This window comes from Corticium candelabrum, chromosome 15 (assembly GCF_963422355.1).
Source record: "Corticium candelabrum chromosome 15, ooCorCand1.1, whole genome shotgun sequence".
NCBI lineage: Eukaryota > Metazoa > Porifera > Homoscleromorpha > Homosclerophorida > Plakinidae > Corticium > Corticium candelabrum.
Window position 1 is genome coordinate 2539342 of NC_085099.1, and position 10783 is coordinate 2550124.

General features: G+C 41.3%; 3 protein-coding genes across 4 annotated transcripts in view; 2 read left to right on the forward strand and 1 right to left on the reverse strand.

Moving 5' to 3' along the window:
* The window catches only part of LOC134191220 (microprocessor complex subunit DGCR8-like), a 4990-nt gene extending 1798 nt beyond the window's left edge, over positions 1-3192 (forward strand). The window contains exons 3-14 of one of the 2 annotated variants that reach the window (XM_062659816.1): positions 530-641; positions 699-765; positions 820-932; positions 992-1087; positions 1500-1604; positions 1671-1738; positions 2098-2198; positions 2257-2353; positions 2416-2472; positions 2696-2761; positions 2833-2958; positions 3014-3192. In XM_062659816.1, the coding sequence (XP_062515800.1) occupies positions 530-641; positions 699-765; positions 820-932; positions 992-1087; positions 1500-1604; positions 1671-1738; positions 2098-2198; positions 2257-2353; positions 2416-2472; positions 2696-2761; positions 2833-2958; positions 3014-3055 (1050 nt within the window). In that variant the 3' untranslated portion in view covers positions 3056-3192. The remainder of the gene's footprint in view (positions 1-529; positions 642-698; positions 766-819; positions 933-991; positions 1088-1499; positions 1605-1670; positions 1739-2097; positions 2199-2256; positions 2354-2415; positions 2473-2695; positions 2762-2832; positions 2959-3013) is intronic. The other variant, XM_062659817.1, reaches the window with a different exon arrangement.
* Positions 3193-4035: 843 nt separating this feature from the next.
* On the forward strand, positions 4036-7488 carry LOC134191388 (uncharacterized). The gene is made up of 6 exons (XM_062660001.1): positions 4036-4126; positions 4282-4452; positions 4511-4855; positions 5495-5602; positions 5662-5968; positions 6197-7488. Exons 1-6 carry the CDS (start codon positions 4103-4105, stop codon positions 7204-7206), a joined length of 1965 nt encoding a protein of 654 aa, XP_062515985.1. The 5' UTR covers positions 4036-4102; the 3' UTR covers positions 7207-7488.
* Positions 7489-7592: 104 nt separating this feature from the next.
* LOC134191390 (nucleolar protein 4-like) lies at positions 7593-10628 on the reverse strand. The gene is made up of 5 exons (XM_062660002.1): positions 10483-10628; positions 9244-9593; positions 9023-9181; positions 8511-8705; positions 7593-7866 (listed from the first exon to the last, which is right to left on the reverse strand). The coding sequence occupies exons 2-5, from the start codon at positions 9586-9588 to the stop codon at positions 7615-7617; spliced, it is 951 nt and encodes a 316-aa protein (XP_062515986.1). The 5' UTR covers positions 9589-9593; positions 10483-10628; the 3' UTR covers positions 7593-7614.
* Positions 10629-10783: the final 155 nt, after the last annotated feature.

Sequence of the window (10783 nt, forward strand, 5' to 3'; positions counted from 1 at the left end):
TTGAAGCACCCAAAATTCTTGCTCAGAAGTGTTTGCACTCAACCTGGCTACACCCCACAACAAAGCACACATTGAGTCCAACCATCTGATTGTTCATATTCTACATCCTCCACTTCAGTTGATTTATCACATACGCTGAGTCATTAGTTCAGTTATGGTATATTGATTGTCATTGTAATAACAACAGATGTATCATGTACTCACTGCTGTCTGCTAGTAGATCCGCCGTTAGAGCAAAACCCAGGCATGAAACAGGTTGTTTCAATCAGCAGGAAATTGACCATCTTTCATGGTATGAGCATGGGGATCATATATGTCAAAAAAATTTGAAGTTGCACTGGGTCACGTCGTTGTGAGATTTCATGTGGGGTCAACATATACACAACGGCTTTATAGTGTATAGTGATACTCTACTGTTTGCTTACATGTTAATGCTCATAATGCACACATTATTACTCGACTATTGTCCACATGAAGTACTGAGTTTAGTTGGAAGGAAGGGATGCTTACAACTTTGTGCATACTCTAGAGCTGTCTGATTCCACTGTCTGCCATACCCTGTCTGGAACGGAAGCAAATGCTGAAACGAAGTGATCAGCAAACTGATGAAAGTTGTTCAACAGGAAAAAGTACAACACTAGGTATATACATAATCAAGTCATTGATGTATATGTTGTGTTGATAATTGTTTGGGTTAGAAAACGAGGAGCTTAGAGAGTATTTAAGAAAATTGTGGCAATTTGATGTTAGAGAAATTTCTCGCAAGTCAGATTGATTTCAGTTGGTTGGAAATTTGGTGTTTCATCGATGTATGAACAGGAGACGTTTGGAGGAATGTATAAAGCCAGCGGTGAGTAAGCGAGATGCAGCAGACGTATCACTAACACATGAAAGTCGAGAATCAACTGTGACAGAAAAGATCACTAAGCTTCGTAATCTAAGATCCCCTTGTTGCTAATGTAAGCTGCCACTACTTTGTGTGTCCCTATAGCAATAGTTAAGACTGCAGGACGACCACCCCAAGCGATTTTGCACGACTACTGTGAGAGAGTTTTGAAGTCTGCTTGCGAATGGACTTTCAAGGAAGGTACAGTACATGTGCAGACCGTCATTAGCATTTGTACATAGTTAGATGCACTTCGTCCACCGAACTCATTACATTTGCCCACACAGAACACTTTGATTGGATTTCCATTTTAGTAGTTGTTATGTTTTGATTGCGTAGTGAGAGTGTTGGTAAGTGTGGGGAATGTCTGTCTAGTTTGTTAGGATTACAAACTGTGAAGTGCTAATTTACGATCTCAGTCTATGGTATACTCAGACTGTCGAGGCTTCTCATTGATTGAGGACAGTTTGTGATGACCAAGCAAGGAAACCAATTATTTGCTTGTTGCTTTTGTTGTCTCAACATCATGACACCAGTTAAGTTGTTTTTGGTTTCGCAGTTAGACTTAGTTTTTCTCGTACCGTCTTCAGCTTGTTTGTGTTGTGTGATGCAGGTGAAGGATCATTCGTAGCGGAGGTCTTTGTTGGTGCCAGTGAAGAGAGGAAGAGATATGGACAAGGAGCAGGAAGAAGAAAGACGGAAGCAAAGAAGAGGGCAGGTTGATACTTGTCGATGTCAAGTTTGTGTGCAAGCTGTTGTTCTTACTTTTGTTGAAATTGTGCAGCGGAGGAAGCTCTTTCAGTCCTCATGCCTGAGTTCAAGTCAAACTACAATCAGGTGGATAAGATAAAGGTCAATGTGACTTTCTACAGCTGCACTAAGTTATTGTAGTGCATGGGGCATAATAAATATTATTTACATTATTTGTTTATTTATAATCATTACAAGTTGTTTAATTGGGGTTGTTACGTTGTGTGTGTGTGTGTGTGTGTGTGTGTGTGTGTGTGTGTGTGTGTGTGTGTGTGTGTGTGTGTGTGTGTACATGTGTGTGTGTGTGTGTGTGTGTGTGTGTGTGTGTGTGTGTGTGTGTGTGTGTGTGTGTAAATTTGTGTGTGTGAACATATTGCAATCTTATTATTTAAATTTTTGACATTAAGAATATTGCATCTCTTGGTTTTAATAGCAAGTCATTCTATTTTTGTGATATACAGGAGTGCAAGGGGTTGAAAGTCGATGATGTCCGCGTTGTTGAAATGAGCAGTGCTGCTGGTGTGGATACTTCTTACATGTTGCTGTGCGAGTTCGTTCGTCGGTAATAAGGTATGTGATCATAGTCGTATTTGTTCATTGATTGCGCTCTCTTTGCGTAGACACAAACTTATTATGGACATGAAAATTGAGTTTAATGTGACCGAGTGTAAGGGTGGCGTAAAATATGAAATGGTGTGCGGTCAGCACAGGGTCGAGGTTCTGCCGATGAATAATTGTGAGTGGATAATGACTTGGTGTATATTTGACTGGTTTTATAGGGAATGTCATCAAACAAGCAAATGGCAAAGAATGTTGCTGCACAAGATATATTAAGGGTGTGTGTGTGTGTGTGTGTGTGTGTGTGTGTGTGTGTGTGTGTGTGTGTGTGTGTGTGTGTGTGTGTGTGTGTGTGTCTGTCTGTCTGTCTGTCTGTCTGTCTGTCTGTCTGTCTGTCTGTCTGTCTGTCTGTCAGTCTGTACAAACTTTGCATCAAGTTTGTTCTCTGCTTATAATCTTGCAATATTTGATTATGTAACTAATTTTTATCTTTTTCACTAGCTATTTCATCCTCTGTTATCCAGCTGGGAGGATCTTCTCAAACTATATAGTAAAGACAACGAAATGGTATGTTGGTTTAGACATAATTGCAGAGTCTACGTACATTTGAAAGTGGCCTATCATACTTACACATGCAGAATCAGATCAGTCGACACGACGAAGAAGTTAAACATCTTGCGAAAACAGAGACAACTCAACTAAATCAAAAATTGCTTGACAAGTTGAAAGAGGAAATGAAAAAATTGGCCAGAAATAGATCGAGTGTACGTTGGAAGATGAGACTGGACCGACTGTAAATTGTAATTGTTTGTTCGACAGGATGCTGAATTGAAATATGAATCAAATTCAGATACTGCGTAGAGCTGGTGACGAATGAGGTTGAAGTCGGTATGTATTGTGTAGGCTAGATGTGCACATGTAAATTGTACATTTGTACAGCAGTGTTATTTCTGGATGTAAAAATGTGTTCAACACACTTTGCTCTGTTTTTCATGTTAGTCTACGGTTTTGACTTTGTCTTCATGTTTGGTGTCCAGCCGGCTGATTCTAAGTGCATTGAATGTGTAGAAATTTGTTTGCTGTGAAAGTTAGTCTAAGTGGCATGTAAGAGCTACAGTGTGGACAACAGTTTTGTGACAGTGCAGTCCTCTGTTGGTGGGAGAGCTTATTGACACATCACTCAACGCATTAATCAGCTCAAACGTGATGTAGTGAGGTGTATGTTAGCATGACTTTTCATCAAGTTTTTTGAGTCCTTCAAGTTTTTTAAAATTTTCTGCTGTCTGCATTGTCTGCCAGAGGAGAGACATGAAACACCTTGTATGAATAAAACCTTGAGCAACTGAAAATGACAAAACAATAAGCTAGAACTCTACATGTTAAATTAAACAAACTTAAATTATATTAGCAATAGTTAATATTCTATAGTAATAGTTAATATTAAAATTAATTGAATATAGATTGTTGTGGGATGATTGGGTATGCTTTGGGGGCATGGAGTGTGTATTGTAATTTTGAGTGTAAAAATAGTAACTAACTTAATGATCAATATAGTAATTACATAATAATAATTAAGTGTAATTAAATATTAATTAAATATATTAATTAATATTAAATATTAAAATTACATTCTTAGTGTACCCCGTATATCCTGCTTTTTGCACGTGATGGGAGGAGAGAAGAAAGCAGCGGTATTTCTAGAAGGATGGCAATCTCTAACGTCTTTTTTCGTACATTCCGTTTTGATGACAGCTGAGTTTCAGTTGCTAGTACTTGTTGTCGCTAACAGTGTAGTAGGCTATGCTGTTAAAACTACTGAAAGAAACCGGTTTGTATTGTTTGCGCATACTGAACGTTGGGAGTCCGAGCGATAGCACACTATGTAACGGCTGTCTTCTCATTACTCTCATGGAAAGCTTTCCCGTCGACATGGTATGCAGTTTGAGTGTTTGCTGGTAGTTAACACTTACAGACCTTGACAATAACCCTGTCTTGCATGTTGTGGAAGAAGTGTGTCGATACGTCATCACAAATGTGTAGATGACATACGTGTGCCGTGTGCCGTTACTAATCTTCACTTCCTGCAGGTGACGTTCGCTGAACTGAAGGTGACAACACGTAGTTATCTCACCGAAGTGTACGAGTTCAGTGTGCCCGCCTATCAAATCGACAGACTTTACGAGATATTCCTACGCTACAAGGACCATTTTATGGATACGTATTTCCTACCTACAGTACACCTGTTGAAGAAACTAAAGGTAATACTGTAACGTGTTTGGGAGTTTGTGAAGTTCGAATCATGTGATCATGTGGTAGTTGAGGGGAGTTCCCTTGCAGTACAACCGGAAGTTGGTTGTTTTGCTTTCGGAGCCTCTTCAGATATTATCTGACGGTGATTTCTATCTACAAGCTGGAGTGACGACTCCTGCAACTGTTTCTTTGAAATATCAGTGCAATGGAAAACTTTATCACACAACAGTGAAGGAGGAGGATTATGGGAGGCTTCTCAGTCGTGAATGGTATCAAGAGCTATGCTCGAAGACGAACGGAAAAAACGTTTTTTTGCGAATGGTGCTGAGGGATACTGACGCATATGACTATGTTTCAGTTGATGAGATTAGAGGCTTACGCGAAGTCACAACAACATATGCTGCTCCAATGGTATTGACATATGTGATATTATAATGGTGTGTGTGTGTGTGTGTGTGTGTGTGTGTGTGTGTGTGTGTGTGTGTGTGTGTGTGAGCGTAGTTGTTGGACAATTGCTGACTGTAGAAGTAGTAATTATAAATAGTTTTGCTAGAGCCAAATGGGTGGAATCTCAACATACTGTCACTGTTGCTTACAATTAAAATATACAGATTCACCTATGAGACTAGGGAACAAGTCATTGATATTATGTGGCTTCATGCTTGAAGTTGTACTGTAGAGACTGGGCTGGTGAGAGGGGTGACTGTCTGACAGCACATTCAGTGGCCGGATGTGAGGAGAGAAATAGCAAATTACTCGTTGATGGAGTAAAAGTATAGGAGACTGAGGATTAACATAAAACCAATGCTTGAAGAATGTTATTAAGACTGCTGGATGCAAGATCTTTTACAATTGGGCACATTCGGGTTTTTACTGTTCAACACATGCAGTTATGTTTACAAGCTTGTTAATGATGCAATAGGCTGATTTATGTTTATGTTGAATTCTGTGATCGTTACGTTGTGTCAGAGTTTCGTTTCATCTCACAACTGAAACAGTGGATGATTATGATATTGTACAGTACATGTACTTCATTTGATGTTTTTGTAGATTAGAAGCCTCTCCATGGATAGTTCGTATCGCATCGGTAAAACTTCCAATGCAAGAGAATCTCAACGTCATCGTTCCTCGACTGACTTGCGCTTGAACCTACCAGATGTATGCAACTATGAAGACTGGATTCTTATGTGTTAATTGAATATTGAATCGCTTTCTAGATTCCACAATTATGTAGTCAACTGCGACCTCGTCATGTGGATGTCATCTGCCCAATGCTCAATCAGCCAAATGGTAAGAACTGGAGGTATTTGGCCGACTTACTGTTAGATTATGGTCACAGTCAAGTCAGTGCCATTGCTGGGAAAGATAACCCTTGTCTAGAGGTTCTAGAAGAGTGGATGAAGGAAAAAGGAGATGCTGCCACTACAGACGGACTGTTTGATGTCTTACAGCAAATGCAACGGTGTGATGTGATTGACGCATTGAAGAAGCCGCTTGCAAGGCAGTCGAGCCGTGATTATGAAGGTGGGCATGCACGTACACACAAACACAGATGCACAGATGCACACACACACACACACACACACACACACACACACACACACACACACACACACACACACACACACACACAGACAGACACAGACACAGACACACACACACACACACACACACACACACACACACACACACACACACACACACACACACACACACTGTATTGAATCTCTTTTTGGTCAATCTCTTCCCCAGGTGTCAGTTCCTCAGCTAATAAACAACCAGTGAAGCAAATGTCTACAGATCATGAAGATCGCTTTCCTAGTATTGTAAATTCAACATCCGACAGAGATCATTTGCTACCTCATAAAACTTCCACAAATTCTTCTTCCCACGGCGGCCTCGGCCTTCCATTCACAGAAACTAGAGCACAAGGACCATTAACAGCTACGTCTCATGGCATGACAAATATGACCATTTTTGGCGATCCATATCCCGAAGTGTTTGCTCATTTGACTGAGCAAGTATCTACTGCTTCCACTAGTGCGACTGATCCAGTTCAAGTCCATGAAGTTAAAGATGACGGTGCTGCACCACCGAATAAAGAGGTCAATGACCTTGCTGCTGCAATTACAGCTGTAGATACAGCTCCAGTTGAAACCAAACCGAACACAAGTACAGAAGGTCCATACCCAATGCTTACTAAAGATCAAGTGCGGCAAGCTACTCGCACAGAGGCGGAAGAGGCCAATCATACATGCAGGAATTCTGCAACCACCACTGATGTGACCGATCCAGTTCAAGTCCAGGCAGTTGAAGAAGACAAGGCTGTCCCACCAAATATAGAAGTTAACGAGCTCGCTGCAATTACAGCTGCATATACGGCTGGAATTGAAGCAAAAGCGCATGCCAGTATGGAGAGTGCATACCCAGTACTTAGTGAAGATCAAGTGCAGCAAGCCACTTGCACAGATGGACAACTGGCTATTCCTACATACCGAGACTCTGCAACTGCTATCGATGGGACTGATCCACTTCAAATTCAGGGAGTTGAAAACGACAAAGCTACTCCACTCACTAAAGAGGCAAACGAGCTCGCTGAAATTGCAGATGCACATACAGCTCGAGTGTCACCAACTAAAGCAGAAATTAACAAAAGTGCAAGTAGCGAATACCCACTACTCAGTAGTAGTCAAGTGCAGCAAGTTACTAGCACAAATGGACATACAGCTGACTTTGCAAATTCTCCTGATGGGGACACATGATCACCTCATGAACGGATACGATATATTTTAACAGTCAACGAGAGGTACAAATCTACCCACTGGAGTAAACTATGATCACACTTAGTGATCTGCCGTCTAAGTGATGTAGTAGATAGACATATGTCTGCTGCCTTTTCATTTTTACAATTTTTGGTGCCGAAAATGTTTGATCGCTTAAGATTTTTAGCCATCTGATTAGTTTTTCAAGCAAGAGTTTCTCAAGTAGATAGTTGGTGCTGTAAGGTGGTTGACAAGCAATTGGATGGAATCAAGGCCGTGATACACACTCTCACACACTCGACTACCTCTCCATTCGCATCCTTACATCTCATTTCTATTACCTTACAATTCAAACCAAATTTAGATTCTCTGTTTGTGTCACGTAATATGGCAAGATATTATCAAGTGTTACAACAGCGGACTCAAAGACGACGGTGGAAGCAGTTGTTCTAGCTCTGCCGCCGCTTTGGCGAGAAACGTTGCTGACTGTTTGTATCCTTGAATTAGTTGTCTGATAGATGCGTAGTTGTCTTCTGTGAACGTGATAGATGCTCCAGTAGTATTAGCAACACACAGTGAAACAGACGGTGAGGCCAGTAAGTTGGAAGAGGCTGTTCCTGGTACTCGTTGATCACACAAGGCAGTTGACGTATTGAACAACTATGTGTTGATACACAAACAGTTAGTATTGAGATAGTACGCGAATATCAGCAGTGGCAGCAGCAGATGACAGCGCATCCTTCCCTCTTGCCACCGTTAGTTTGATTAATTAAAATATTAGCTATCATTGTCAATAAAACATGGCACATGCATGCATCCATGGAATACAATCGTCTAATGTATTGTAAGATGCATCCCTCCAATACAATAGCCTAGTGAATTGTGAGATGCATCCCTCCAATACAATAGGCTAGTGTATTGAGATGCATCCCTCCAATACAATAGTCTAGTGTATTGTAAGATGCATCCCTCCAATACAATAGTCTAGTGAATTGTGAGATGCATCCCTCCAATACCATAATCTAATGTATTGTGAGATGCATCCTCCAATACAATAGTCTTTTTGCAGTCTACGGTGAGCTGCATCCCTCCAATGCAATATTCTAGTGTACGGTGAGCTGCATCCCTCCAATGCAATAGTCTAGTGTATTGTGAGATGCATCCCTCCAATACAATAGTCTAGTTTACTGTGAGATGTATCCCTCCAATACAATAGTCTAGTGTATTGAGAGATGCATCCCTCCAATACAATACTTGTAAGAGTGAGACTGAAGTGAGTGTTCGTTTCAGTAAGACTCACTCACCTGCGATGATTCACTCTTCGGTTTGCTGTTTCGGCATGCCTTCAGGTATGTGCGGATTCTCTTTCTTGTGCAGTCAGTGAAGTCTGGGAACTCACTACTAGCTATATCAATGATCTCTTGAATCTGATCCCTCGGCTGCAACGAAATAGGTATTTTCTTGTCTAGTTTGGCATCAACCAACTGACGAATAAACATCTAAACACACATCAACACATGTCTAGTTCATGATAGAATAATGCCTATTGATTCGATACACAAGAATCTTCACATCTATTACAAATTAGTTCGTTCAGTGATTGCCCGAGTGCGTGACTAGATGTAAAGTGTTTGAATTTGCTGTCAGCATATGAACAACAAACAAGTGTAAGTGAGAAATCCGAAGCCACACTGAACTGGTGTGTGTGTGGTGTGTGTGTGTGTGTGTGTGTGTGTGTGTGTGTGTGTGTGTGTGTGTGTGTGTGTGTCATTACTATAGACTTTCTATCTGTAAGTCTGTGATTAACGTTGCTTACATTGTACTGCTTTGCTCGTTCTGTTTTGGCCGTGTAAGAGGACGGTAGTGTTTGTCGCTCCAGCTTGATGCACTTTGCTGCCGGCGGATCACAGTCTGATAAAACCTCAGTGCAAGGTTCACTGACAACGTCCTTGCTCCTGTTGCTTTCAGCACTGACCTGAAATACAATGACATGATCGCGTCCATAAATTATAGTCTACTGAGCTGCTAAGCATCAACCTCAACTTGTGATGAAGATGACGAGGGCGATGACAGTACGTTATCATCCACAGTTGAAGGTTGAAACTCGCTTGTCTGACTGTTGGTGGCAAATTGTGCATTCGTGCTCGAACCATTTGCTGCTGTTACTTCTTTTAGTTGAATGGCTTGCCTTACGGTGCCATCCGATCCAGTGATGTTCACAAGTACAGCACGAAAAGGTTGCATACTCATGGCCGGATTCGCTGGAAAGACTAATGTGGAAGCAGGAAGAGAAGTAGATGTTTCCAGTCCATTTGCAGACTTTTCTTGTGGAGCACAAGCCGATGGTTCATCACTGGCTGATTTGTTGTCGGTTTCAGACATGCTTCCTACAAATATTGATCCAATACTCACAATGATTGACTTTCCTTGTATTGTTGGTTTCTTATCTATTATGTTTGAAACCAAGTGACAGTGACATTGAAGAGACTTATCACGATATTTGATGATTTCAACAAGAGAGCTAAGCTCTCACTCATCTACCTCATGGCAATTGTAGTGAGCACCTTTATACTGTAGTACAGTAGTAAGACTATGAAATCAAATGGTTCGATTGTTCTTTGCTCAGAGCTTTCTCATCAGATTTTAGTAATTCGTCTATTGTAAAACAATGCATCTGTGTGGCATCGTTTGAAAGCTAGCTAATGCTTTCTCCACCCAGGATTGAAACCAGCCTGTCAACTTGGTATTCAATCGCATACATTTAGTGCTTATTATCACATGAACCAGGCGGTACTGTATATCACCCGGCGCGTCTGGCTGAGTAGAACCAGTTAGAATTGAGCACTATGCAGACTTAATCTCGCATGAGACTAGTAGTAAGACCAAACTCGTGACAATGAACGCATGCGCTGAGGCGTCCTATCGTCACGTGCGTTACCGTACCGTAGCAATAAGTGAGAGTGAACAGAGAAACTGAGGTGTCGTTGCACAGTGCGATGCTAAAGAAATACCAGCGATATATCGATGACAGTCTAACCCTAGCGTGCGTTGTTAGTCGTACAACTGGTGCATGGTGGGTCGTTGGGCTACGCCGGCGCTAGGCTTGCTATTCTAGAAAGATACTCTCGATTTCCAAGCTTTAGCCAACCATCAGACAAGAGAGCCGCTTAGCTAGCAGTCAATACGTCTTGTCATTGCTTTACACTCAAATTTATAAAGAATCAGCTACTGGTATCTAGTTAGAATCGTCATTCTACAGAGCAATGAAGTTCTTGCCTTCGTTTGATGCCGTCGACGGTAGAAGAAATTGAAAGAATTCCGACGGTCGCGCTCTCTGCAGTGTAAAGAACTTGACTGAAACGGTCGCTGACTTGTAGCAATTTCTGTCATTGTCTACCAATAGCACTACAGTCAAATTCCCCGCCCGGAGTCTAGAGAGCATGCGTAGAAGGTTTTGCAGTGCCTTTCCCGCTCGAAGCTCAAAGAGCATGCGCAGTATGATTGCTTTCTGTTATTAGTTTTAATTCTACTATTTGCCAAGTAGACATCGAGTTGATTGTTTGAACGACAGCTTATG

What these genes read in the sequence shown, in the direction of transcription:
- LOC134191388 (XM_062660001.1), top strand. Translation starts at nt 4,103, where the DNA reads ATGGAAAGCTTTCCCGTCGACATG. An exon ending in CAACATATGCTGCTCCAATG is followed by an intron (nt 4,856 to 5,494) that starts GTATTGACATAT and finishes ATGTTTTTGTAG; the next exon opens with ATTAGAAGCCTCTCCATGGA. An exon ending in GTCGAGCCGTGATTATGAAG is followed by an intron (nt 5,969 to 6,196) that starts GTGGGCATGCAC and finishes TCTCTTCCCCAG; the next exon opens with GTGTCAGTTCCTCAGCTAAT.
- LOC134191390 (XM_062660002.1), bottom strand. Translation starts at nt 9,588, where the DNA reads ATGTCTGAAACCGACAACAAATCAGCCAGTGATGAACCATCGGCTTGT. An exon ending in AACGAGCAAAGCAGTACAAT is followed by an intron (nt 8,706 to 9,022) that starts GTAAGCAACGTT and finishes ATGTGTGTTTAG; the next exon opens with ATGTTTATTCGTCAGTTGGT. An exon ending in CGAAGAGTGAATCATCGCAG is followed by an intron (nt 7,867 to 8,510) that starts GTGAGTGAGTCT and finishes ATCAACACATAG; the next exon opens with TTGTTCAATACGTCAACTGC.